Genomic DNA, 27,962 nt, shown 5'->3' on the forward strand with positions numbered 1-27,962 from the left:
AATTGGCTCTTGCTCTTAAGGGTAAACATTATTGTTTAATTCGCCTTATAAATTTTAGGATTCTGACCATTTTCATTGTGGTACAAGAAAAAGAACCTGTTGCGGCACTATATTTGCGGCATTTATGAAAACGCCAGTATTGGCGGACCTATGATGATCACCTTTTCAAAACGCTGTCTCATGGTGTGAACTAAATGATATCGTTTCAACTGTTAATTGCGGAGACATCTGCTTATTTTCTGTTTTCAGAATTCATTTTTCAAATTTTTTATTTTTTTATTTTTTCATATTTTTTTGCTTTCACTAAAATTTTTAATATTTTTAATATATATTTAAAAATTTTTTAAACACATCTAACATAAATAAATTTAGAAAATATAATATTTATGATTTTTTTTAAATTTACTAAATATCAAAAAAAGAAAAAAATATAAAAATTCAACAAATTTTTCGTATTTTTATATATTTATTAATTTTTAAAAAATATTTTTTTACAAATAATTTATTATTTAAATATATTTAAGTAAGATATATCTAAAAAAATAAAAAAATTATTTAGGCCTCGTTTGGGAACAGGCTAATTTAGTAACTTTTTGACTATTTGGCTAAAAAGGTAGGTAAAAAAAACTTGTATGTTTGTGATGACTTTTTAGCTAATTACGAAAAGATGTGCAAAAAGTAGAGAGAAAAGAGAATCTTTGACTTTTTAGTATGAGTTGTTGGCTTTTTGACTAATTTAGTAACTTTTTGGCTAATTGGCTAAAAAAGTAAGTCCCCAAACGGGGCCTTAGTGCTTGTTTGGTAATGTAGCATTTGGTAACGTTTATATTTTTGGTTTATGTTTACAAAAATTTTATAAACTGACTTTTGTTTATTTTTAAAAAAATATAAACTACAAACGCGTTTAGTTTAAATAAAACGTTTGAAATTTTTTAAAAATTTAAACTAAAAAAAAAAAATTTGAAAAACAAATTAATTGAAAAAAAAATTGTTAGTCAAAATTTTAAATTTCTATTTAAAAATTAATATAAACTCATTTTTTGAGTTTACGTTTTTTTCTCAAATATATAAACTGAGACAATTATTTATAAACTAAAAAAAATTATCAAACGAGTTTTTATTACAATTTTTAAAATTTTTGTAAATATAAACTAAAAACTAAAAACGAAATGGTTACCAAACATGCCCTAAAATTTTTATAAATATAAACAAAAAACGTAAACGTTATCAAATGCTACCTTAAAATTTAAAAAGTATTCACTAAAAATAAAAAAAAAATCACAAAAAAAAACTCAAATTTTAAAAAACTAAATTAAAAAAACTGAAACCAAACTCACTGAATCGTTTCTCTCACACGCTCGTGTTCTCTCTCTCTCTCTCTCTCTCATCGGCTCTTTTCTTGTATTGCGTCTCAACCCCGGAGTGATTTTCTTTTTGGGCTAAAAAATACAAAAAAAAAAAAAGAAGTCAAAAATCACAAAAAGACAACAAAATTTGCCATTCCAAAACCAAAAAGTCAAAAAAAGCCAAACAAAAAAAATCAAACAAGCAAAAAAATCCCAAACTAAAAAAGTAAAAAAAAAGGTAAATTACATTGACACCCCCTGAGGTTTTAATTTAATACGGATCCCCACCTGACATTAAAAAAAAAACTAATTTAATAAAAATAAGTATGAAAAAATATGTTTAATTTGTAAAAAATTATTTCTAATCACTGGAAAGATAAAAATTATATAAAAATGATAATTATTTTTTATTTCGTAACCAAATTAATTTTTAATTTTTCCAAAAAATTTCTAAAAATCAAACAATACATAGTATATGAATCTTTTGATAAATCATTTCTTACGTTGGTAACTTATTTAATTATTTGTTAATTTTACGACATTTTTACCATCTGATATCTGTTTGGTAACCATTTCATTTTCAGTTTTCAATTTATATTTATAAAAATTTTAAAAATTGTCATAAAAATTTATTTGATAATTTTTTTGATTTATAAATAGTTGTCTCAGTTTGTAAATTTGAAAAAAAAAATAAATTCAAAAAATGAGTTTATGTTGATTTTTAAACAGAAATTTAAAAATTTGACTAACAAATTTTTTTTTCAAATAAATTTTTTTTTTCCAACTAATATTAACTGAGGGAGCAATTAGTAATGGTCATTTAAATCTTGGGGAGGACATTGTAATTTCTAAAATGTGAGGGGTGTCAATGTAATTTACCCAGCGAGGACAAAATTAGTATTTAAAAAAATTAAATTTCTGACATCAGCAAAATCTATTAGTTGACAATTAATTAACCGAGAGAGCAATCTGTAATGAAACTTTAAACCTCAGGAAATGAGATGTAATTTTCAAAAGATGAGAAAGAACTGTAATAAATATAAATATTAGAGGTGTCAATGTAATTTACCAAAAAAAAAAAAAAAAAAAAAAACCAACTTAAAAATCATTACCAAACGACCCTTCCATCTGTCCTTCAATATTTCAAAGCCTCTCGAGTTCAAAGAGGAATCGATTTTGAAGACTATAGAGTTCAGATCTGTGCTTTTCTCTATTCGATGTAGGGCTTTGAGATCTGGCTGAGTTTAATTTGGATTTGACTGATTTGGATCTAGATCTAGGGTTCTTCTACTAGGTATGGGGTTCTGATTTGTTATGTTGGATTTGATCCTTTGATTAGTTTGTATTCTGTCAAGTTTGTTCATTTGCACTATTGTTTATGATAGGACTCTTAGATCTTGACTCTGTGTTTTACAATTGTTTAGCTGGTTCAACTTCATTTTGGTCCTTTTCTTCCCTTAGTTTTTTTTTTTTTTTTGGTGAGCTTATTAAAGATTCTAGCCTTAAGTTAAAAATATGTGCAATGGTTATAGACAGTGGGATGTTTGGCTCAAAACAGGAAGCATCAAAGAAAAACAGACTCAGAGAAAAGGTGTGGGCCAGTTAAATAAACTGGACTGAATATCCAGCTTACAGAGAGAAGCCTATCTCATTTAAAAAATGTCATATACTCACAATATTCTAAATATATTTTTTGTGTAACCATTCAGTTTTTTTTTTTTTTTTTTTTGAGAAATTTTACCTGTTTGCTACTAATATAATTTTTCTATCTTGTAAATGAATGATTTATCACATCCATTATTGCTACAGTAGTAGTTCTAGCTATATTGTTTTCATGCCTATCAGTAAGTCTATGAAGATTTAGAAAATGTTAATTCATATACATACATAAATGCCATAATTGTTTTCTATGATTTGTCTTCCTTGTATTATCTTTCTTGACAAAGGAGTGGTATAATATTTCTTTACTTGCCATGTATTTTTTTAGTAATTTCTGATCTCTCTGGTCTGTTCCATGCTGGTTCATGACTTCTGTATGTAGTCACTTTGTGCGCGCGCGCACACACACACACACACACTGCAGAGAACCAAAAGAAGTGTAGCTTTTTTGCCATGCTATGCAAGTTTACATAGATTTTCCAACTGTTCAAGTTTATTGAAGTTGTGTTTATAAAATTAATTGTTACCCCTTCCCTTGTTTCATACTTGCAGGTTGATGGCTTCATTCAACTTACGGAAAGAAATGAAACTACGCTAATCAACTTTGGCAATCTAGGTAAAAGCTGGACTATTTTTATCATTAATGCTTAATCAGCCATGGAACATTTGGGCCACTTTTCAGGACTAATGCAACCTCAAATTAGTAGTAAAGATACTAGAGTCCTTTCAAGATTGTTTGACCTTTTATGTTACGATATTAATACATTGTTTAAATGAGATACACTACGCTTGACCCTAAGAGCTTAAATGAGACTCAGAATCTTATGGTGCAGGAGAAAATTATGGGCCTATAAATGTGAGGTAAAACAGGGTGTTACCAGAAGATCAAGAAACTTAAAACTCAAGATCGCACATTAGATATAGGCCTAACTTGGAGATTTTAGGAATAAAAAATAAACATGTTTGGATTATCCCTTGAGCCAATTTTTTGAGTTGCTCATAACCAAAATTGAATTAATGATTTATGCGTAGGGGGGTTGTCAAAGTTCCTAAAAATTTTGGTTTTCTCAGCTCTTCAATATGTAGATTATTTTTATTTCTTTGATTGTGTAGCAGTTGGTTTGATAGTTGAAAACAAAAATGTTCACCATGAGGTACTTCTTTCACATTAATCACTTCCTTTTCTATCCTTATTTTGTTTTTTTGAGTTTTGATTTGCTGTTTGGTGCGTTGTTGCTGTAAAGTTTTCTATCCTAATGATTTTTTTCTAATAAAAGAGTGTTATTTTATGCCCTTGTGAACTTCATCTCACTAAGTTATTGCTGTTCTTTTCTACTTGTAACTTCATTTTTTCTAGTTATTATTTCATTTTGTTGGTTGTTCTTATCTATTTCTGATTGGTTGGATGCTTAAATACCAAGATAGTCTGATAACCCTTGGTGCTGATGAAACCTTAGTTGCACGAAGCGGGAGAGGGGGCGGGAGCAGGAGCTGGGGCGGGAGTGGGAGCGAAGAAGCGTGAGCTGATAGAAGTTTCTTAGGTTGGGAGCGCCTCGAGGAGCGGTAATATATATATATATATGTGTATATATTTTAGGAAAATTTACCCATAAGTCCTAGTTTCTGAAAAGTTGAACCATTTAGTCCTAAAAGTTTTCTTATACTCCATTTAGTCCCATTTGCACATCAATCTAATGTTCGAAACATTAATCTGATATTCGAAAGCTAATGTTCGAAACATTAATCTGATGTTCGAAATCTAATGTTCGAAACATTAATCTGATGTTTGAAACATTGTAATGGGACCTTTCAGTCTATAAGAAAACTTTTAGGACAAAACAGTGTATAAGTTATTAATTTGGGATTTATTGGTGCATCCCCCTTTATTTTAATACACATTAGAAGTTTTTTTATTAATATTTTTATTTTAATACACATTAAATATTTTATTTATTTATTATATTTTTTAAATAATGTATTATTTAGGCCTCATTTGGGAACAGGCTAATTTAGTAACTTTTTGGCTATTTGGCTAAAATATGAGCTAAAAAAAGCTAGTATGTTTGGGATGACTTTTTGGCTTTTTACGAAAAGATGTGCAAAAAGTAGAGAAAAAGGAGAATCTTTGACTTTTTGGTATAGTTTGTTGGCTTTTTGGCTAATTTAGTAACTTTTTGGCTAAAAGGGAGGGTTCTCAAACGAGGTCTTATTGTTAATTTATTTTTTTTTATTTTTAATTGATATATATTATAAATAAAAAATTATAATAAATAAGGAATAATAAATTATGTTAAAATAAACAAAAAGAAAAATTAGAAATTTTATTTTATAATTTTTTTATTATATATGATTTTATTTTATAATTTTTTTATTCTATATGTTAATGTTTAGGATATTGAGAATATTAAAAATATAAAAAAATAAATAAAAGATGTAAAATGGTTTTTTTATTACTAAAAACAAAAAAAGGTAAAAAAAATAAAAATAAAGAATAAAAGAGGGAGAGAGAGACAACAACGAAGTGGGAAGAGAGATGAGTCGAATAGAGGGGAGGAACAAGAGAGACGAACAGAGAGAGAGACGAGACAAAGACGAAGATGAACACAGAGACAGAGAGATAGGAAGGTCGAAGGAGACGACGACAAAGAAGAGCATCGAACAGAGGGAGAGAGTCAAAGAAGATAAACAGATTCGACTTCGACGATGAACAGAGGGAGAGAGATAGTCGAACACACATAGATTGGAAGAGCATACCTTGATCTAGTCTCGATTAGGGCTTCAACAAGTTTTTCCCCTTTCCCTTTCTCTTTCTCTGTCTTCAATGGTTAGGGCTTCTGTCTGTATTCTCTTTCTCTGTCTTCAATGGGTTAGGGTTTCTCTCTGTCTGGGTTTCTGAGTTGTTTTATTTTCACCAACGATCCCATCTTGGACAGGATCGCGTTTCTCTCTCTACAGGAACGCGATTCTTACACGTTTCTTTCTAAGAAACGCGGAATCGCGTTTCTTACGAAGATTCGTCACATGGTTGCACGATTCCTGCAACTAAGGATGAAACTATTGCCATGTTACTATTGGAAACACAAAAGAAAACAAAACATAGGATGAAACGAAGGAAGATTCTAATATAAATTGGACCATTCACGATATTTAAATTGACCCAACCCAACGCAATATTTAATTCTCAGCCCAAACATATTTAAAATCAATAATAATGTGAAATCAAATTAAGTTTTCTTAAGACAATCTTGCTTCATTAGACGTTACATGATCATATGAAGATTAGTTTTCTTAATTTTGTTTTTAATAGTCATATTAGCTGAATGAGTTGATTAAGGTTATGGTACTCCTTAAATGATAATAGAGTCAAGGCTAGGGTTTATTTTTGGATTGCCGTTTTTGTTTGATCAGTTATATATGGTCGGATTGCAAAAGCTTTTTGATCTTTTTCGGATTGCCATTTACAGAAAACAGTTCTTTTCTTCAGACTAAATTAAACCAATGAAGTTTTCACTCTTAAGGAAAACACAAATCCATCACAGTTCTCCTCCTTTGCTACTCTCCTTTTTAGAAGCTTCACGACCTAACAAATTCTTCATAACAAACTCTTTAACAAATTCTTCTTAACCTCCCAACAAACTTTTTAATTCTATTGGTTGATATGTGCCCCTGATGTCCAGCTCGTCTTCTCTAATAATTAATTAACCGTGACACCCTTTGAACTAAACTTACTCTTATAAGATGCCAACTCCTCAATCCATACATTTTGTTTGCACCTATCCTCTTATTCTTGATTGCCTTCTCAGCAACTCTGTGTGACAACAGGGTTATGATTTTCTTTCCTTTTCGCAGCTGCTTGGGTATATGGTTTCCTCTTTTCAGGTTTTAATTATTTGTTTGTAGATTTTTTTTGTTTCCCTTGAATTGTTTGTTTTGTATGCTTTGCCTAAGCTTACAATGCTTTGGTTGTCGTTTGCTTTGGCATACATCTTCAGTTTGTTAACTTTTGAGGCTTTTGGTTCTACTTATAACTCCTTTCAATTTTGTGTCAATTCATCTTGGAGAGTGAATTCATTATGCTCACGAGTTAGGACATGTATATGGTAAAAGACTTTAAAAATAATGTCCAGTTAGTACACATTAATGTCTGTATATGGTAAAAGACTTATGTTTGATAATTCATTTGTTGATTGTATGTTCACTATGATGAGATGAAGAAAAAATTAAACTTTGTATTGTATTTGATTTTGTATTATTTTGTGTATTCTCTTTGAATATAGATTTAGAATCAGATCAATAACTTTTGTTTGGATATGATTTTGGTTCATACATTGGTTGTTGTTACCCTCCTTTACCAAAAAGTCGTCTTCATTCATAAAGATACTTTCTGAATCCTATTGATGTGGCAAGTTCACACCAATGGTATTATTCATCATGGCCAAAACCTGACCCCAATGACCACCAATTTTGAGGAAGGTTTCTTAATGCCCCGCATACAGGGGTATGCCTTCAATAACTATCTAGTTTCGACTATTTTTTTCTCCTTTTTTTCAGTGAAAATGACATAATACAACTTCTAATAGCGTTTAGTGCCAAAATAACCAATATATATACATGATTTTTTGTTATTTTAGTGATTATGATCATAGAGTTTTTAATAAGATTCAATAAGATTCAGTCAAATCCAACATGTTTTTTCTTCTCATTTTTTTCCTTTAAAAAAAATCATAATACATCTTGTAAAAATGTTTAAGATTAAAGGAACTTACACCATGAATTATATATAGTTATATTATTAAATTAAATATAGTTAAATATTACATGGGTGAGGTTAGTTATTTCTTTTAAAATATTTTAGGCTTTAAAATAAAAGATCGTAAATATTTTTTTCTTATTATTTGATCATTGTTACTTAGAAAAGTATGTCTACTTATTGTCCAAAAATCAATATCGTTGTTAAATTATTGTTACTTTAGAAATTGAAAGTTTGTCTTTGTTTACTGTCTTTATTAAGAATGGTTGATAAAAAATATCTAAAAAAGGAAAAAAGGTAAAATGTTGATCTTACATAGAAACCTTTGTTAATTTCTTACCTATTAAACTACGTGATCATCATTCAAAATAACATTTTCATTGATTTAAGTCTAAGGCTTGGTTTGGGGTATACTAAATAATACAAAAAGTCAAAAAGTCACTATCCTATTTAAGTCACATCATCTTATTTAAATCACATCACCTCTCTAACACATCACATCAAACCCAACCCAAACCTAACCCATATAAGCTAATAAGTCAAAAAGTGCACTTTTTTAGAACATTCCAAACCAACCCTAAATATTTCATATTCATAAGATATATTTAACATCTTAGTGTGTAGATATATTTTTCTAAATAATTAAAAAAAAGTGACTGAATCTTAACAATTCATGATTTGATTCGATTCGCGATTCGGTACGAGGCCATTTCGATTCACGATTCGAATCTGACAACTATGGTTTGGATTGAGGGGAGAGAGAGAGTAAAGGGAAGTGTTAGTTGTTAGGGGAAATAAAGGAAAGAGAAAGGAAGTGAGGGGAGGTATCCCTCTTGTTTGGTTAGACAATCTATATATCTATATAAAGTATATATAGTATATTGAATAGTGAATTTTTAACAGGGAGTGTTTTGGGAGCTTTAAAGTCTTCATCCAAAATTTTCAATTTTATGTGGCATGAAGTACTGGTTTATGTATAACCAAATCTAATTTGAAAATTTTAAATGGAAGGTCCAAAAATGAATTTTTAACCATATCTAACTTTTAACTATTTTTAAGCCACGTTCCACTTAAATTGATGCATGTGCAAAACTTATTTATTGTCTGTGAGGCACGGATGCGCGTATGGATATTAGTATGCGTACGTTATGGGACGGTGATACAGAAAAATCTCAAAGAAATAAGATACGGGGGACAGCTTGAGTATGCCGATAATTTTTTATTTATTATTTATTTTTATTTATAAAAATCTTTCAATTCAAGCACTTGCAAATCTATCACTTCAAGTATATAACATATAAAATAATTATATATATGCGTGTGAAAATCAATTAATCAAATAACAATTAGAAAAACATCAAGATTATGAAAGTAACAATGAAATAAATACACCAGCTTATGTACCCTAATATCTAATTGTTTCTTATTTTTTTTTTTAGTCTTATAATTTAAATTTACTAGTTTTATTTTATTTTATATAATTTTGATCGTATACATCAGGAAGCAAATGATTACAAATCAAAAGTAAAGCGCGGTTAGTTACGAATTGCCTAGATATTTACGAAGATGATTAAAGAAGAATAAATGGATGCAATGCACCCAATTCCAGCTGTAGCTGAAAGAAAAACGAAAACATTTAAATTAAAAAAAAAAAAAAAATCGAAAAAGATAGAGAATCCAATAGAAGAGGAACCAAAAACACAAAATCAAAGAAAAGGAGGAAGAGTTGAAGGAGAATAGAAAGTGAGAAAACTAACCAGAAAGTTTGTGAGTTCCGTTGTCTACGGGGAAGAAGAGTCGACAATCCACTAGAGAGGTAGCTAGCGGTGTATACAAGTTTGGGTTAACCTAACCTCATTTTTTGAGAAGAGTTGACAATCCAACTTCTTTTTTTTTTATTATGGGTAAATTGCACTAACCTGAGGTTAGTGACAATTACAAAAATCTTCCCTTAGGTTTCAAAAATTGTACTAAACTCTCCTCAGGTTTACTTTTGAATGGCAAACGCTCCCTTATGTTAACTGACAACCTATAACCCCAACTCACTTTGCTGAGGTTATCAATTTACTTTATTCTATTTCCTATTTTACCATTGCTTCCTGAGAGCATCTCCTGTGGTATAGTTAAATTATGATATACGTCAAAAAGTGTAAAAAGTGAGACCTATTTATATGTGTCAAGTGTTTGTTAGTTTAAAGAATAATTTTGTGCTTCAATGGTGTAGTTAAGGTGAAGATGATAGGCCCCCCTCCATATCTTAATCTCTTCATACCTTTCCATACCCCTCTTGTAGGTTCCAATTCGGATCCGCACCAATGATCCGAACTGTCTATCTTGTAAGTTTCATAATAAAGGTCATCTATGTAAAAAATGAGTTTCATTGAAAAATTATAAATACAAGAATGAAATTTTTTTTATTTTATAAAATAGATGGTTTAAGTTCACCATCACATTGTCTTTCATTTTATCAAACAAAATGCGATTTTTTCTTTAGTTTATAATTTTTCGATGAAACTCATTTTTTGCATGGATGACCTTTATTACCAAACTTATGAGATAGACGGTTTAGATCATTGGTGTGGATTTGAATTGGGGGGTCTATAAGAGAGGTATAGACAAGCATGGAGAGATAAAGGTATGAAATCCATTCAAGTATATAAATATATATAATAAAATTATTATAATTATTTCAAAAATTATGTGTCATGATAGTCTGATTTATAAATAAAAATAAATAAAGGCAGGACATGGCCTGCCAAGTTGCCAACCACCTTCTCTCAAAAAATGCAGCAAGTACAACAATACATGCTTCTCTCTCTCTCCTTCATTTAGTTACTTTGCTCGCCACAGTTAACTTCATCGCTAGCAACAATACTAGCTAACAAATAACTTAGCAAAACCATTGGAGCCAAAATTAAAATTGTTTGTTAGTTAAGAAAATTCAGTAGCTTTCTTGCACTAATGCATTCACATTCACTAAATGCATTGTTAGAGTTAGTTAGCCACAATTAGCTAACAAACAAATGAGAAATATGCTCCAATAGATTTGCTAAGGTGCTTTTTAGTTTACAAGTTTGCTAGATTTGTTGCTAACTACAGCAGGCGAGTGTAGTAGCAAAGGAAAATGAAGGAAAATGGGAGAGAGATGGGAAGGTTGTTAGAGAGAGAGAGAGAGAGAGAGAGAGAGAGAGTAAACTTTGGTGTCAGGGAAGTTGTCAGTTCGCTACCTTTTTTTTTTTCATTTTATATTTATAAATATAAAATATAGGGTAAATTACATTGACACCCCTTGAGGTTTGTTTTTAATATAACTACCTCCCTCATGTTCTAGAAATTACATTCCCTCCCTAAGATTTAAACTCCCATTACAATTTAATCTTTTCGTTAGTCAATCGTTAAGTCAACTAACGGAAAAAACTAATATAAGAAATTAATTTTTTAAAATGCCTATTTAATTTGGTGGCATTAGTTTGTTCATCTTTAATTTTCTTTTTAATTGTAGCAATGCGTTGACAATAATTAATAATACCAGATGCAAGAGATAAGAGTAATCGTAGATTAGCTAATTCTTCTTGTAAGTCAGCAATATATAGAAAACTATCATTAATTTCAAGACGCAAATAAGAAATTAAAAGTATAACAAACAATACTTATATTGAAATGAGAAACCGAAATACAAAATAAAAGAAAACTTACAATGGGTCACAATCGTGAAAGCAGATTGGACACAACATTCACTAAGTACATTCACACTCTAAGCACCCTCAAACTTGTTCACACTGTATTTGATATTATACAGTAGTCTTTGATATTGTGAAAGCTTGTTTATTTCAGAAGAATAGCTGGCTTTTATAGGAGAGACTCGGATTTGAAATTGTTTGGAGTCCAGGAATATGCTTTCCCTTTTGTCCTTGTAGAGAATTATTGTCCTTGAAAGGCATTATGAGATTGCTTTGTCGGTGGAGAATCCACTTTATGAGCTGGCTTGAGTATTATTGAATTGTTTTGTCGGTGGAGAAATCCACTTGGTGAGTTGGCTTGTCTTTCTTTTGAAATTATTGTACTATGGAACTGTTAAAATTGTAGAGATCACATGATTTACAAATTGTTGAAATCTACGCCTTGACATGTGTCTGAGTAGTCATCGTTAAGGTATTGAGTTGGGATCCTTGGTGATGATCTTACTGAATTGATTGGAGGATATTTTTGGAGACGAAACTGTCGGTAGCTTGGCCTTAGTGAGAATATCAGAGCCAGTTGGTTTATTTCTTTCCTTATAACCAGTGTGGCACCCAAGTTGCAGAAGTTTGAGTCGTTAGGTCGTCAAGCAAAAAGCCGTTGTTGACCACTATTTGAGCTTGCGCAGAACCACTTGTTGACAGCTACAGTTATCATGGCAAGAATATTTAAATCATTCTCTAATCTGATTTTTGGTGAAGCTTCTTCTACGAAACTTGTTATTATAAATCAAAGTGATTTAGAAATAAAGAAGATTGGAGAGCGTCTCAAAAATTGGAAGTTATCTACCAAAGATATTGACTGCTTATATGATAAAAAATTTGAACTTAAACAAACTTACAAAATCAAAACAGTTGAACAAATTTTACTTATCACCCAAGACAATCAAAATTGTCAATTATTAGATCGTGACACAATTCTTAAATTCCCAAAAAAATTCAATTTCTTACATCTTGGTCTTGTCCAAGTTGGTGTCAAACCCATGACACGTCTACATCTTAACAAATTTGTAATATGTACCCTCCGAGATATGAGACACCATGATTCTGATGATTCATTACTAGGTGTTATTAAATCTAGTCTTGCACATGGACCAATTTACTTTGAATATTTTCCAAATTTCGAAGTCTCTTTAGTTGATCCTACTATCCTCAAAACTCTTACTCTTGATATCCAAACCAAACATTGTAAGATGGATTTTCCTTCTTTTAATATTATGGTCTGTTACCATGTTTATCTTAAAGTAATGACTACTTTATGTCTTGGATTCAAATATATAGCTCCAAATCCCAAGCAATACCATTTTATTCCATGCTCATCAAGAAAATTATGAGATTGTGGTTCCTTAAGTCATCACTTGGCAAGAAGTTTTACAAGCCGATGCAGAAGATGATGATGATACATGGGTTATTCCCAATGCTGTCCCAGCTCTCACCTCTCAACCTAAAACAAATCCAAATTCTATACTCTAGAATCCAGATGGATCTGTTGTTATTCGTTTCTAACGATCCAGATCTGTCCGTACTCAATCTCATGCATCCTCTCGACCGCCTTCTACAAGATATCATACTCCGGCTCAAACCCCTTAATATCCTGCTCGTCATTCAATAGATTTACCGATTCAACCCGAAGACAACCAAATCAAATCCCACATACAAATATGCTGATTTTAGTCATTTTCAAGATATTGACTTCGACATAGATTCCCTATCAATTAATGTTGTCCAAAATGATTTCACAATTAATCATAGACGTACTTTCCCAAGAATACGATGCTCCCTATAATTCAAAAAACAAAATTTATTTTGAGAAAAATCATACCATTGAACAACTTATTCGATCTGAGTATTTTCTCACTTTACAACAATTACAACGACATATACCTTTTTTTCCATTGATATTTTAACCAATATTGTCCTCAACATCAAATAATGGTTCCCGAAAACCTCCTATCAACACATTTCAATGTCATACAGAAAAATTGGCCTGTTCTTAGTGGTGAGCCTATTCAATCCGTACATCCTCCAAGCAAAACTTGCACTCTTCGAGGTGCTGGTTTCTCTTTTTATGTTAAACCATACAATCGACCACCTATGGAGGGAACCCAATCCTCCAAAAACTCCATTTATAAGTTTTAACATAAGACAAGTCTATGAACAATTAAACTATACAAATATACTCCTTCAAACAATTGGTGAACAAACAACTCGAATTGAAGAACGAGTTGATAAACTCTACCTCTTAGTACCCCCCGATCAAACACGCCAACCTCCTCTAATAAAAAATTTACCATATCCTGCTTATTCTTTTACCAAGCCTTCCTCTTTTACCAATCCTTTCGATGAGTTCTTAGCCGAACTAAATAAACGAAAAGAAACACTCACTAAAGTCCTCAATGATAATGAACATATCCATTACCCCACTGTTGATACAACTACTATTCCGAATCCATCCACTCCAAAACGGGAAGGTAGTAAAGACCCTACAAATATACAGGATTAATGTTCTTCAAGATAATGACATGCTACACAATTTATATGAACAATTCACAGCAAATACTTCCAATCAAATCCAAGAAACTTCTATTGTTGCTGCTCAACCACCAATTCGTAATTATTACCCTCGCCCAACTCCAATAGATCTACAATTAGAAGAATGCCATTATGAAACTCCTTTCTCCTATTCAGGATGTGACCTACGAGAATGGAATCTTGATGGCAAATCAGAACAACAAATTCTTAATCTTGGCCAACAAATGGTGATGGCTGCTAATGCAACCCTTGCCAAACACCCTTCCAATAATAATGATAGTACCATTGCCTTTATGCTTATTTCAGGATTTTCGGCCAACTCAAAGGTTGGTGGGATAATTACCTTACCCAAGACCAATGACGGGCAATCTTAACTGCTGTCAAAAGAGACCAAAATGATATTTCCATTATAGATCCCACAACTAGGCAACCAACTAGTGATGTAGTTACCACCCTTGTTACTGCTATCACAAAACACTTCATTGGCAACACTCAAATGGTTCTTTAACTATCTAAAGAACTCATCAATTTATGTTGCCGAACTTTAACTCATTTCCGATGGTATAAGGGTATCTTCCTCTCCAAACTCTATCAACGACATGATGCCAATCAAGATTTTTGGAAAGAACGGTTTATCGCCGGACTTCCTACACTCTTTGCCGAAAAGGTCAAAACCAGGATTCGTACTAAACATAATGGTCAAATCCCTTATAATCAATACACATTTGGTGAACTCATATCTAAAATCTGTGCTGAAGGCTTATCATTATGCAATGATATAAAACTCAAAAGTCAATTGAAAAAGCAACGCTCTACTAACTGAACCGAACTTGGTCAATTATGTTATCAGTTTGGATACAATTCCATCCTCTCTCTCCAATATCCGGATCTTCTTTCCGAAGAACCCCTATTCGCAAATCTCGCCCCAAAAAATATTACAACAAATCTTCAAATTACAAAAAGAAACCTTACTACAAAAAGAGAAAATTTCTTAACACCAAAAATACATCCACATCTAAGCCCAAACCAAGCTCTTCTAAGAAATCTGCTAATTGTTGGAAATGTGGCAAACCTGGCCACTATGCAAATAAATGTCTTACTAAAAAGAAATTTCATGAACTTGATGCCTTAGATGAACTCAAAAGCCAATTAGAATCCATTCTTCTTCTGGATAAAGAACCCCAATCCGAATATGAATAATCCTTTGACAATCCTTCTGATAATGAATTCCAACTTGATGAAATTGATAATGATATTATTATTTCCTCTGATGAAGAACCAAAAACGATCCTGAAGAATATCGCGATTGCCCGTGCCAATCAACAACTGATTATTATAAGGCTATCTTAGAAACGAATGGTCTAAGTGTTAATGTTTTCAGGACATAGGAAAAAAGGATTTATGAATTTATTGATAGTATTGATGATTCAGAAAAGAAACAAGAAGCTATGTTTAAATATTCTAATTCCAAACAAAGAAATGCTACAACTGCAAATACTACTCAAGAATTAAAATATGATACATATGATTTTAAAGATGTTCTCGATCGAGTCAACAAAGTTCATACTCCATTAAATACACCAACATTAAATACACCAACAATCCAAGATTTACAAAATGAGATTCACAATCTCAAAATTGATGTTCAAAATCTACAATCTTGTGTCCTTGCTTTAGAAGAAAATCTTGGTCATACTGATAATTTTCTTGCTGATACGTCATTTCCTTATGAGCCACATCTCCAAGAATCATCCAACAAGAACCCTACAAGACAACCATTAGTTATTAATGATTTTGTCAATTTACTTCTAAATGGCATCACATTTCAAAAATGGTATGTAGAGATCAAAGTCGTCATACATGATTTTATTTTGACCACTATGGAACTTGTCGATTCCGGTGCTGATCTCAATTGTATTCGAGAAGGTTTTGTACCTTTTAAATATTTTGAAAAAACTGGTCAATCTCTAAATACTGTTAATGGTGTATTTATGGATATTAATTACAAAATATCTCATGCTCAAATATGCAACCTAGGTATCTATCTCAATACTGAGTTTTTGTTAGTTAAAATTGTCTCAATTAATTATAGTAGGAACTCCTTTTCTTACAATGATTGCTCATTTTACTATAACCAATGAAGGAATTTCTGCAACTCTCATTAATCATGACATAATTTTCAAATTTTTATTTCCTCCCCAAGAACATGAAATCAATACTTTAAAAACAAATCTTATTTATAAACAAGAGCAAATTTGTTTACTACAAAAAGATAAATCTTACAAAGTTGTTGACCATGAATTACAACAACCCCATGTTAAATATGTTGTTTAAAAAATACGATCTTTATTTGAAAGAGATTTATTTTCCAAATTGCCTCATGCATTTTGGCATCGCAAACAACATATGGTTGATCTACCATACGAAAAAGATTTGAATGAACGACTAATTTCTAGTAAAGCTAGACCTATTCAAATGGACAAAAAATTAATGAAACATTGCAAACAAGAAATCAATGACCTCCTTAATAAAAAATTAATTAGACCTAGCAAATCTCCTTGGTCATGTTCTGCTTTTTATGTTAATAAAAATGCTGAATTAGAGTGAGGCACAACCTGATTAGTTATTAATTATGAATCACTTGATAAGGTTTTACAATGGATCCGGTATCCAATCCCCAATAAAAAAGACTTGTTAAACCGTCTATATGATGCACAAATATTCTCAAAAATTGATATGAAATCTGGTTTTTGGCAAGTTCAAATTACCGAGAAAGATATATACAAGACTGCCTTCACTATTCCCTTTGGCTACTATGAATGGAATGTTATGCCTTTTGGTGTGAAAAATCCTCCTTTTGAATTTCAAAACATTATGAACGATATTTTCAATCCTTTCACAACATTTACAATCGTTTACATAGACGATGTATTAATTTATTCTAATTCTGTCTTTAAACATAGCAAACACTTGTATAAATTTTATAATATTATTAAAAATAATGGCTTGGTCCTCAGTGCTAAGAAAATGTAATTATTTCAAACATCTATTCAATTTTTGGGTCATATCATTAATAAAGGCACAATCATTCCAATTCGATTGAATTTGCTAGCAAATTTCTTGACGAAATTCGTGATAACATAATTACAACGATTTTTAGGAAGTTTGAATTACATATCTGAATTTTGCAAAGATATTCATAATGATACAAAAATTCTTTATTTTTGTTTATGCAAAAACCCCTCTCCTAAGACAACCGAACACACTATTGCTGTTCAACGTATCAAACGACGAGCAAAATTCTTGCCTTTATTATGTCTACCAATTCCAACTGCATATAAAATTGTTGAGACAGATGCAAGTGATGTTGGCTATGGTGGCATACTTAAACAAGTTTATCAGGGTAAAAAACAATTAGTTCGTTTTACTTCCGCCATATTGAAAGGACCGCAAATACGGTATTCTACTATTCAGGAACAAATCAAATCTATTTTCTTATATTAAAAAATTTGAATCCGAGTTAATCAATCAAGAATTTTTATTACGTATTGACTGCAAGGTTGCCAAAGAAGTCCTTGAGAAAGGATGTTAATAATATTGTTTCTCGACAAGCCTTCACTCAGTGGCAAGCCATTTTATGTGTTTTTGATTTTCAAATTGAATATATTCGTGGTGACTCTAATTCTCTCCCTGACTATCTTACTCGTGAATTCTTGCAAGGATCTATAGATGTCTCCACATCAAGACCTCAACCCTCATCAAAAACTTTTTAAATACTAGCCTATTTTTATCGTCGTCGGAAAATCAATCTTCATACATATTTTTTCCTAATGGCCCAAAGACTCAACAACCTCTCACAAGCTACTTCCTTTAAAGGAGGACACAATTTTAAACCAGTCCCTTCTAATGATGTCTATTATACCCATAATACTATTTATCCAATTACCCCAATCACCACGGATCATTCATTCCATTTCCTTAAACATGCCAATGCCAAACCCGAATCTATTATTTCTCATTATTTTCTCAACAATTGGCACTATATCCAACACTCTGGCCCTTAGTTGCAGGAATCGTGCAACCAGGTGGCAATTTTGAGTAAGAATCGTGATTCCGCATTTCCTAGAAAGAAACGTGTCAGAATTGCGTTTTTGTGGAGAGAGAAAAGTGATTCAGTCCAAGATGGGATTGTAAAGGAGGGAGGGGGAGAGAGAGAGAGAGAAACTTGGTCTCTTCGTTGACTTTGACCTTCGCTTTAGCCCTAGCCCTAGCCCTAGCCCTAGCCTTCGAAATCGACCTTTGCTCTAACCCTAGCCTTTGCCTTCGACATCAACGTCGACCTTTGCTCTCACCTTCGATTGCCTTTATCTTTGCCTTTTCTCTCTCTCTCTCTCTCTCTCTCTCTCTCTCTCACTCGCACCCTCTCTTCCTGTCCTTCTCATGATCTATATAAGTTAAGTAATATATATATATATATATATATATATGAGATAAAACATCTAAAATAAAATAAAATAAATTATCTAATTGTTTAACATATAATAAATAACATAAATCATCTAATTGTTTAAAAGAAATCTATTTAAATCATATATAATAAAAAAATCTTAAAAAATTTATAAATAAAACATTTAATTTTATTTTTTATATTTTTTTAACATAATTTATTATAATAAATAAAATATAATTAATAAAAGTATTATATAAGCGCTCCTAATCTATGACTTCTCTAGTGACCACATTCCCCCGCTCTCGCTTCATGGAACTAAGCTCTGGCCAACACTCTCGAATCTGTTATGAAAAGATTCTCGAGGAAACCCGCTCCGTTACAATTGATCATGTTTACTCTAAGGAATACAAGAGTCTTCTTCAATATTCTAAACTCCATATTCACAAAATCCTTTCTCCCGGGAGATGGGACATCTGTCAATTTTTCAAAAATTTTCTAATCCAAATATCAAACCCAATCAATACAATTATTATGATTGCTAGCAAGCTTGGTTTTATGTTTTCTATTTCCAAAACCGGTTCTTCCAACATTCATGGTGGATCTGTTTTGGACCCAATTTTGATATCACTATAGGAGAAATACTCACCTAGTTTGAACCTTGGTGGAATCAATTTGGGTTACAATTTGACGCCTTACCCAAACCTCTTAAAGAATCTTTTCATATTTATTGAAAAGAGGTTAATCCCCCTTATCCAGAATTTCTATATTTCACTATTGATTTTGTTAAAAATAATGTATTATTGATTGTTGTATGTTGTATATTACAAATGGTGAGGGGCTCCTTATATAGGAGATGTAGTGGAGTAGGTGGTAGTGGTAGGCGTGTAGTAGGTGATAGTAGGTGGTGGTAGGTGTAGTAGGTGTAGTAGGTGATGGTAGGTTTTAACAGCCCCCCGCAAACTCAAGGGGGATAGGAACTAACCAACTTGAGTTTGGAGAGAGTAACAAAATAAGAAAATAATCTGAAAAAAATAAATAAAAAATGGATAGGAGACACTGTATGGTCGTGTCAGACCGTTGTAGAAGACTCTGTATGGTGGTGTCATAACGTGGTAGAGGACACTGTATGGTTGTGTCATAACGTTGTAGAGGACACTGGATGGTTGTGTCAGACCGATGTAGAAGACAGTTTATGGGGTCATGTCGGACCGTTGTAGCAGACAATGTGGTGACAGTTGTTGTGACAGTTTACGGAGTTTTGCTGGACCCTTGTAGAAACTAACCGGAATCAATGTCGGGACAGTTTACAGAGTCTTGTCGGACCCATGAAGGAGCTAACCGGAATCAATGTCGGGACAGTTTACAGAGTCTTGTCGGACCCATGAAGGAGCTAACCGGAATCAATGTCGGGACAGTTTACAGAGTCTTGTCGGACCCTTAAAAAGTCGTACCCTCAAAAGGTGTGCCCAATCTTTCAAAAGGCGTGCCATCAAAAGGCGTGCCCAATCCATAAAAAGGCGTGCCAGACATGATGGCGATACACGTGACGACCTTGGCTTGCGCGCCCATGTTGTCGTCTAGCGCCGAGCGGCACACGATACGCGTGTCTGCCTTGGCTATTTAACTAAGATGGAGGCTGAGGCTGAGGCAGAGGCTAAGGCAAAAAAAACTGCTAAAAAACTCTGAAAAAACTCTTCGTGTTCTGAGAGAGATATTCGTTTTCTGAGAGAGATACTCTGTAACACTCTGTTGCCCAGAAAATGGCCTTTTCTTCCCGTAGTCTGCTCACTCTCTTTCCCGACCTCAACGAGTCAACAAGAGAGATAACTGGTGCGGTGGCCCGTGAACCTCAACCAAACACCTCTGGTTTTGCTCCGTTGAACTTTCCGATGCAGTCGGTGGAGCAAAAAATGGCAGTGTAAACGGATATTGAGGCCAATCAGTATACTTTGAAGTCATGTGTGGAAACCATGATTGCGGTCACAAACTTGTCGCACCGGCTGCAGAGTAGGACAAATGAGGTGCAACAGTTAAACGTCCAACTGGCTCTGCTCCAACGCATGTATAAGGATGCGCGAGCAGAGATAAGTGTGCTAAAGGCGGAAAACAAGGAGCTGAAGCGGAAGGCCACCGTGATGTTTCGATTTGGAGGTCCGCCATATGTTGCAGTGGAGGAGCAGGGTGGAGTGATCGTGCCCAGTGGAGTGGGAAACACGGAGGCAACACTGTCAAGGGCCGTCCAGGACGAAGGCAAGAAGAAAAGACCGGCGGAATAGGCGAAGAAGTGAGGTCGATTGGTGGCCGGCTGCAGAAAAGAAAACAAAGCTGTTGGTGTTGTTTTTGTTTTTTTGTTTTGTTTTGTTTTTTTTTGTTTTTTTTTTTTGTGTAAAATTGTGATCGGGGTGGATCCCTGAGATGAATAAAATATGGTTTGGTGTGCAAAGCTATATGGTATGAATGGAATTGGAAAAAGATTAAAAATAATGTGAAAGAAAAATAAAGAAAAAATAATAAAAATATATTTGAAATCAAAAATGAAAGATGGGGGAAATAAGGAAAGTGGTTTGGAGAAAATAAATAAAAATAATGGAGTTGAAAATCAAACGGAGGAGAGATGATGATTTTTTATTTTTTTTTTATTATTTTTTTTAATATAATATAATAAAAAGAGATATATATATACATATATATAAGAAAAAAAGTGGGGAACAACATGATGTCTTCGGGGATCGTGTTGAATGATGGTGTGCATTGGGTGACCTTTCACAGTGGGTGGGTCACATGGGAGAGAGAAAGAGTGAGAGTGGACAAATGAGGCAGATTATTAATTGATCCCCTGCAAAGTAATTGAATTGGCAGAAACTTAATAATAATAATAAGAATAAAAAATAGATAAAGAAAAGAGAGAATATTTTTGAATAGAGGATGTTTGGGGGGGGGGGGGGCGATGGTGTAATGTTCAAAAAAAGGAAAAGATAAAAAATAAAATAATGGTTTGAAAAACGTAATGGTGTGTGAATCTGTGAGTGGGGTGCAAAAAGTGAAAGAAAGGGTTGAAAAGTGGGTCACATGCGTGAGTGGTGGTAAAGGAAGTAAAAGAAACAAATAAAGAAATAAGAGAAGAAAAGTAAAATTGGGTTGGTGATGTCGAGAGAGAGAGAAGAGAGAGATGGGTTGAGAGAGAGAGCAAATCTGTTCAATCCTCAATCCCCAATGCTAGGACCGCCGTCACACACTGGAAACAGAGTGGCCGGAGAGCGGCGAACTTGGTGGTCTTGATGTCCTTGAGCTCCATCTCCGGTGGAAACTTTGCGAGACCGAACATCAGAAGATACCAGCGAGGTTTCGGAACTTTCTGGCCCGAATTATCGGACCTTACAGAGCTCCTGAGAGACGAATCTATATATATATATATATATATTGTTAGGGTTTTCGGATCTATTATTCTTCAATGGCCGCTCCACCTGCAAGGGCTAGAGCCGATTACGATTACCTCATAAAGCTCCTCCTGATCGGAGACAGCGGTGTGGGTAAGAGTTGCCTTCTCTTGCGTTTCTCTGATGGTTCCTTCACCACCAGTTTTATCACTACCATTGGCATTGATTTCAAGATAATAACCATTGAGCTTGATGGAAAAAGGATTAAACTCCAAATATGGGATACAGCTGGTCAGGAACGGCTCCGAACAATCACCACTGCTTACTATCGCGGAGCCATGGGTATTTTGCTGGTGTATGATGTTACGGATGAATCATCTTTCAACAACATTCGGAACTGGATTCGCAACATTGAGCAGCATGCTTCTGACAATGTCAAAGGTATAAAGAAGGTATGTGTAGAAAATAAGCGGAATAGGTTGAGGTCCGGCGGACGGCTAAGGTGAGGTTGCCGCCCGCCGGTGAAGCGAAAATATTAGGTTCTAAACCTGGCTCTGATACCATGTTAAAAATAATATATTATTGATTGTTGTATGTTGTATATTACAAATGGTGAGGGGCTCCTTATATAGGAGATGTAGTGGAGTAGGTGGTAGTAGGTGGTAGTGGTAGGTGTGTAGTAGGTGGTAGTAGGTGGTGGTAGGTGTAGTAGGTGTAGTAGGTGATGGTAGGTTTTAACAATTTCAAATTTCCTTGGATCATCGCTTGGCAATACACTCTTTCTGCAGTCGTCAATATCACTTTCCTTGCTCGCCAGATCGCATCAAAATGGTGGAAAAATTATAAGATTCCATCAGAACAATACCTTGATCCATTACTCTTGTTCTACAAAAATTCCAAGAAAGAGTCTGTTGTTAATCCTACCCCTTCTGTCATGTCGTCTAGTCCCAAGTCCAATAAATCATTTGATTATAATGCTTTTAAAACTGAATTAAAACATAAACTTAAGAAAAAATATCCTTGAATTTCCAAATCTGAATTCGAACATAAATATAAAAAAGCCATTAAAATGAAAATGATTCTTATGGCTGATGCAGAATCCTTATCTGATTCTGAAGACGATATTGTATTGGAAACACTTCCTCCAATTCTCACTAAGGCCTGGCTGCCGACAGTTTCGTCTCAAAAAATATCTTCTCCAATCAATTCAGTAACATTATCACCAAGGATCCCAACTCAACACCTTGATGATGACTACTCAGACACATGTCAAGGCGTGGATTTCAACAATTTGTAAATCATGTGATCTCTGCAATTTCAACAGTTCCATAATACAATAATTTCAAAAGAAGACAAGCCAACTCGTAAAGTGGATTCTCCACTAACAAAACAATTCAATAATACTCAAGCCAGCTCATAAAGTGGATTCTCCACCGACAAAGCAATCTCATAATGCCTTTCAAAGACAATAATTCTCTACAAGGACCAAAGGGAAAGCACATTCCCGGACTCCAAACAATTTCAAATCCGAGTATCTCCTTTTATAAAAGCCAGCTATTCTTCTAAAGAAAACAAGCTTTCATAATATCAAAGATTACTGTATAATATCAAATATAGTGTGATTGAGGGTGCTTAGAGTGTAAATGTACTTAGTCGCCGTTTGGCATTGGCTTTTTTAGTTGGCTTTTTTGAGTTGGGACTTTTTAGCTTGGGATTAAAAAGCTCGTTTGGTTTGGCTTTTTTGACTTTTGTGAGAGAAAAAGTGAAATGATTATGGTTTGGATGTGACATTTTATTTTATTGGCTTATTTAACCTATTTTGTCTTTTGTGCTTTTTTAGTCCAACTAAGTTAGCCAAACAAAGGCTTAGGCCTCGTTTGTGAACATGCTAATTTAGTAACTTTTTGGTTATTTGGCTAAAATATGAGCTAAAAAAAACTAGTATGTTTGGGATGACTTTTTGACTTTTTACGAAAAGATGTGCAAAAAGTAGAGAGAAAAGAGAATTTGTGACTTTTTGGTATGGGTTGTTGGCTTTTTGGCTAATTTAGTAACTTTTTAGTTTTTTGGCTAAAAATGAGGGTTCCCAAACAAGGCCTTAGTGAATGTTGTGTCCAATCTGCTTCCACGATTGTGACTCATTGTAACTTTTCTTTTATTTTGTACTCTAGTTTCTCATTTCAATATAAACATTGTTTGTTATGCTTTTAATTTCTGATTTGCGTCTTGAAATTAATGATAGTATTCTATATATTGCCAACTTACAAGAAAAACTAGCTAATCTACGATTACTCTTATCTCTTGAATCTGGTCAATCAATTATCAATTATTGTCAACGCATTGCTACAATTAAAAAGAAAATTAAAGATGAACAAACTAATTTAAAAGAACTTAGAAAACAATTATAATCTTTAATTTGTATCTAATCTATCACTAAGATTTAATACCCACGGTTATTTATAAACAAAAACAAATTTGTTTACTTCAAAAAGAGATTTCTTACAAAGTTGTTGACCACGAATTACAATAACCCATGTTAAATCTATTATTCAAAAAATCCAATCTTTATTTGAAAAAGATTTATGTTCCGAATTGCCTCATGCATTCTGGCATCGCAAACAACATATGGTTGATCTACCATACAAAAAAGATTTCAATGAAAGACTAATTCCTACTAAAGCTTGACCTATTCAAATAGACAAAAAATTAATGGAACATTGCAAACAAGAAATCAATGACCTCCTTAATAAAAAATTAATTAAACACAACAAATCTCCATGGTCATGCCCTGCTTTTTATGTTAATAACAATGCTGAATTAGAGTGAGGCACACCCCGATTAGTTATTAATTATAAACCACTTAATAAGGTTTTACAATGGATCCAGTATCCAATCCCAAATAAAAAGACTTGTTAAACTGTCTATATGACGCAAAAATATTCTCAAAATTTGATATGAAATATGGTTTTTGGCAAGTTCAAATTACTGAGAAAGACAGATACAAAACTGTCTTCACTGTTCCTTTTGGCCACTATGAATGGAATGTTAAACTTCTTGTCTCTATAAACCCTAACCATTAAACCCTTCATTGCAGTCATTTGCTTCACCATATGCCCTCTTTAGAGGCAGAGGTACAACATATCAACTTGATATAGTAGTGAAACTATATGTATGTTCAGGTACTATTAGTTCTTCATTTTCAGTTATGTGATTTCCTTAGTTCAATGCTATTTTTTTCGCTAGTTAATTAGTCTCCAATGTTAATTGTGTTCATTGTTTGTGTATCCAGATTGTTACCAACCTACAAATGTAGGCATTTTCCACAATATTTTCTCTTTCTTGGAACCCATCACCAATCATATCCCAGCACAGCAAATTGTGCGCAAATTTTATCCAATGGCACAGAGAAAAAGTGCAAAGAGATTGATTTCGAGTTGCTATTCCAGTCATGCACCAAAACCCACCTTGCTAAGCGCCTTCATGCCCTTCTTATTGTGTCAGGGAAAGTTCAAAGCATCTTCATTTCCACTAGAGTTGTCAATCTTTATGCCATTCTTGGGGATGTTACTTATTCTCGCCACACTTTCGATCAGATCCCAAAAAAGGATGCTTATACCTGGAATTCAATGTTATCCTCCTATGTTCGCAATAATCGCTTCCATGATGCTGTCAATTGCTTGTACAAAATGTTATTGAACTCTGAAGTTAGGCCTGATTTTTATACTTTTCCTCCTGTGTTGAAAGCTTGTGGTAATTTATTTGATGGGAAGAAGATACATTGCTGGGTCTTTAAATTGGGTTTTGAATGGGATGTCTTTGTGGCTGCTTCTTTGGTGCATATGTATTGTCGCTTTGGCTATCTCGCTGCTGCCCATAAAATATTTAGTGATATGCCATTCAGAGATGGGGGTTCTTGGAACGCTATGATTTCTGGGTTTTGTCAAAATGGGAATGTTTCAGAGGCATTGGGTGTTTTGGATGAGATGAGATTCGACGGGATGAAGATGGATTGTGTCACTGTTTCAACCGTTCTTCCTGCTTGTGCACAAATGGATGATATTTTGCATGGAATGCTGATTCATTTATATGTCATAAAGCATGGGTTGGAGTTTGATGTGTTTGTGTCCAATGCATTGATTAACATGTATGCCAAATTTGGAAACATCCGGCAAGCACAGAAGGTTTTTGATCAGATGTTCGTTAGAGATTTGGTGTCATGGAACTCAATAATTGCTGCATATGAGCAGAATGCTCATCCTGACACTGCACTTGAGTTCTTTGGTGAGATGCAGTCAAATGGAATTCAGCCTGATGTGTTGACACTAGTGAGCTTGGCTTCCAGTGTTGCTCAGTCTGGGGATTGCCGAAGTGGCAGGTCTGTTCATGGTTTCGTCACGAGGAGATGTTGGATTTTGGAAGATGTTGTTGTTGGAAATGCTGTCTTGGACATGTATGCAAAGTTGGGTATTATTGATTCTGCATATAGAGTTTTTGAAGAAATTTCTTTAAAGGATGTGGTTTCATGGAACACGATGATTACAGGTTATGGTCAAAATGGTCTTGCAAATGAGGCTATTGAAGTATTCTGCATGATGGAAGCGTGCGAGGATGTAACGCCAAACCAAGGGACTTGGGTAAGCGTTTTACCAGCTTACTCTCACCTAGGAGCCTTGAAACTGGGTATGAGAACTCACGGGCGTATTTTAAAAGCCAGTCTTCACTTGGATATCTATGTCAGTACTTGCCTCATCGACCTGTATGGAAAATGTGGGAGATTAGACGATGCAATGTCCTTGTTCTATGAAGTACCCAGGATGAGTTCAGTTCCATGGAACGCCATAATATCGTGTCATGGGATTCACGGACACGGTGAGACTTCTTTGCAGCTATTTCAAGCTATGCAGGATGAGGGGGTGAAGCCTGATCATGTAACTTTTGTATCCTTATTGTCAGCTTGTAGCCATTCGGGCCTAGTTGATCAGGGTCAGTGGTGCTTTCGTGTGATGCAGGAAGAGTATGGAATCAAACCTAGTTTGAAGCATTATGGCTGCATGGTAGACCTGCTTGGTAGAGCTGGATACCTAGAAAAGGCATATAGTTTTGTCAAGAATATACCTTTACGGCCTGATGCTTCGGTTTGGGGTGCTCTTCTCGGAGCTTGTCGAATCCATGGAGATGTTGAGCTGGGAAAATTCGCTTCAGAACGCTTGTTTGAAGTTGATTCGGAAAATGTTGGGTACTATGTTTTACTATCGAATATATATGCAAATGTCGGAAAGTGGGAAGGTGCGGACGAAGTGAGATCATTAGCTAGAGACCGTGGATTGAAGAAGACACCAGGGTGGAGCTCAATTGAACTGAACAACAGGATTGAAGTCTTTTATACCGGGAACCAATCCCATCCACATTGTGAGGAGATCTACAAGGAGTTGGAGATTTTGACGGCTAAGATTAAGACCGTTGGTTATATTCCGGACTGTAGCTTTGTGCTGCAGGATGTCGAGGAGGATGAAAAAGAGTATATCCTTAGGAGTCATAGTGAGAGATTGGCTATCACATATGGAATTATGAGCACCCCTCCTAAGAGTCCAATTCGGATATTCAAGAACTTGCGCGTTTGTGGGGATTGCCACAATGTGACTAAATTCATATCAAAGATTACAGAGAGGGAGATTATTGTGAGGGATTCGAACCGCTTCCATCACTTCAAGGATGGCTTTTGTTCTTGTGGGGATTATTGGTGACATGGAATATTGATATTATCATTCATAAAATTGAGAGTTTGGATCACTAGCTTTGTCTTTCAACCATTCAAGGTGAGAGCATCAACCATGAAGAGAACTGAACTCTGATTTGTTATGCTCAGCTTGCACAAGAACATGTACACTTATATATGAGCTACTTTCACAAATCCTAATCCCATCAGTTTTGTATCACTTTTTTTGTTACTTTTCTTTTAACCATTCTATTTTGAACATCAAATTAGAAGACTGAACTGTAATTTGAATCCAGTTAGCATTGAACTTTTATGCTCTGTTCGTTTCGGCAGAAAACATTTTCTAATGGTAAACTTGTCTTGACTTCCAATTTCCCTCTCCCGAAATTAGATAT

General features: G+C 33.7%; 1 protein-coding gene and 1 pseudogene across 9 annotated transcripts; both read left to right on the top strand.

Annotated features, from left to right (window-relative positions):
• The first annotated feature begins 2,420 nt into the window (after positions 1-2,420).
• On the top strand, positions 2,421-27,938 carry LOC114300371 (pentatricopeptide repeat-containing protein At4g33990). 9 transcript variants are annotated; one of them, XM_082920331.1, is made up of 5 exons: positions 2,457-2,640; positions 3,558-3,621; positions 4,119-4,159; positions 24,946-25,030; positions 25,141-27,938. In XM_082920331.1, the coding sequence occupies exons 4-5, from the start codon at positions 25,023-25,025 to the stop codon at positions 27,593-27,595; spliced, it is 2,463 nt and encodes an 820-aa protein (XP_082776457.1). In that variant the 5' UTR covers positions 2,457-2,640; positions 3,558-3,621; positions 4,119-4,159; positions 24,946-25,022; the 3' UTR covers positions 27,596-27,938. The 9 variants fall into 9 exon arrangements, with proteins under 9 accessions (XP_082776455.1, XP_082776464.1, XP_082776457.1 ...); XM_082920332.1 differs by having other exon boundaries at positions 4,122-4,159; XM_082920336.1 differs by having other exon boundaries at positions 2,469-2,565.
• On the top strand, positions 21,926-23,148 carry LOC145821673 (ras-related protein RAB1BV pseudogene; annotated as a pseudogene).
• Positions 27,939-27,962: the final 24 nt, after the last annotated feature.

The sequence above is a fragment of the Camellia sinensis genome, chromosome 3 (genome assembly GCF_055761805.1).
Source record: "Camellia sinensis isolate YWXY chromosome 3, ASM5576180v1, whole genome shotgun sequence".
NCBI lineage: Eukaryota > Viridiplantae > Streptophyta > Magnoliopsida > Ericales > Theaceae > Camellia > Camellia sinensis.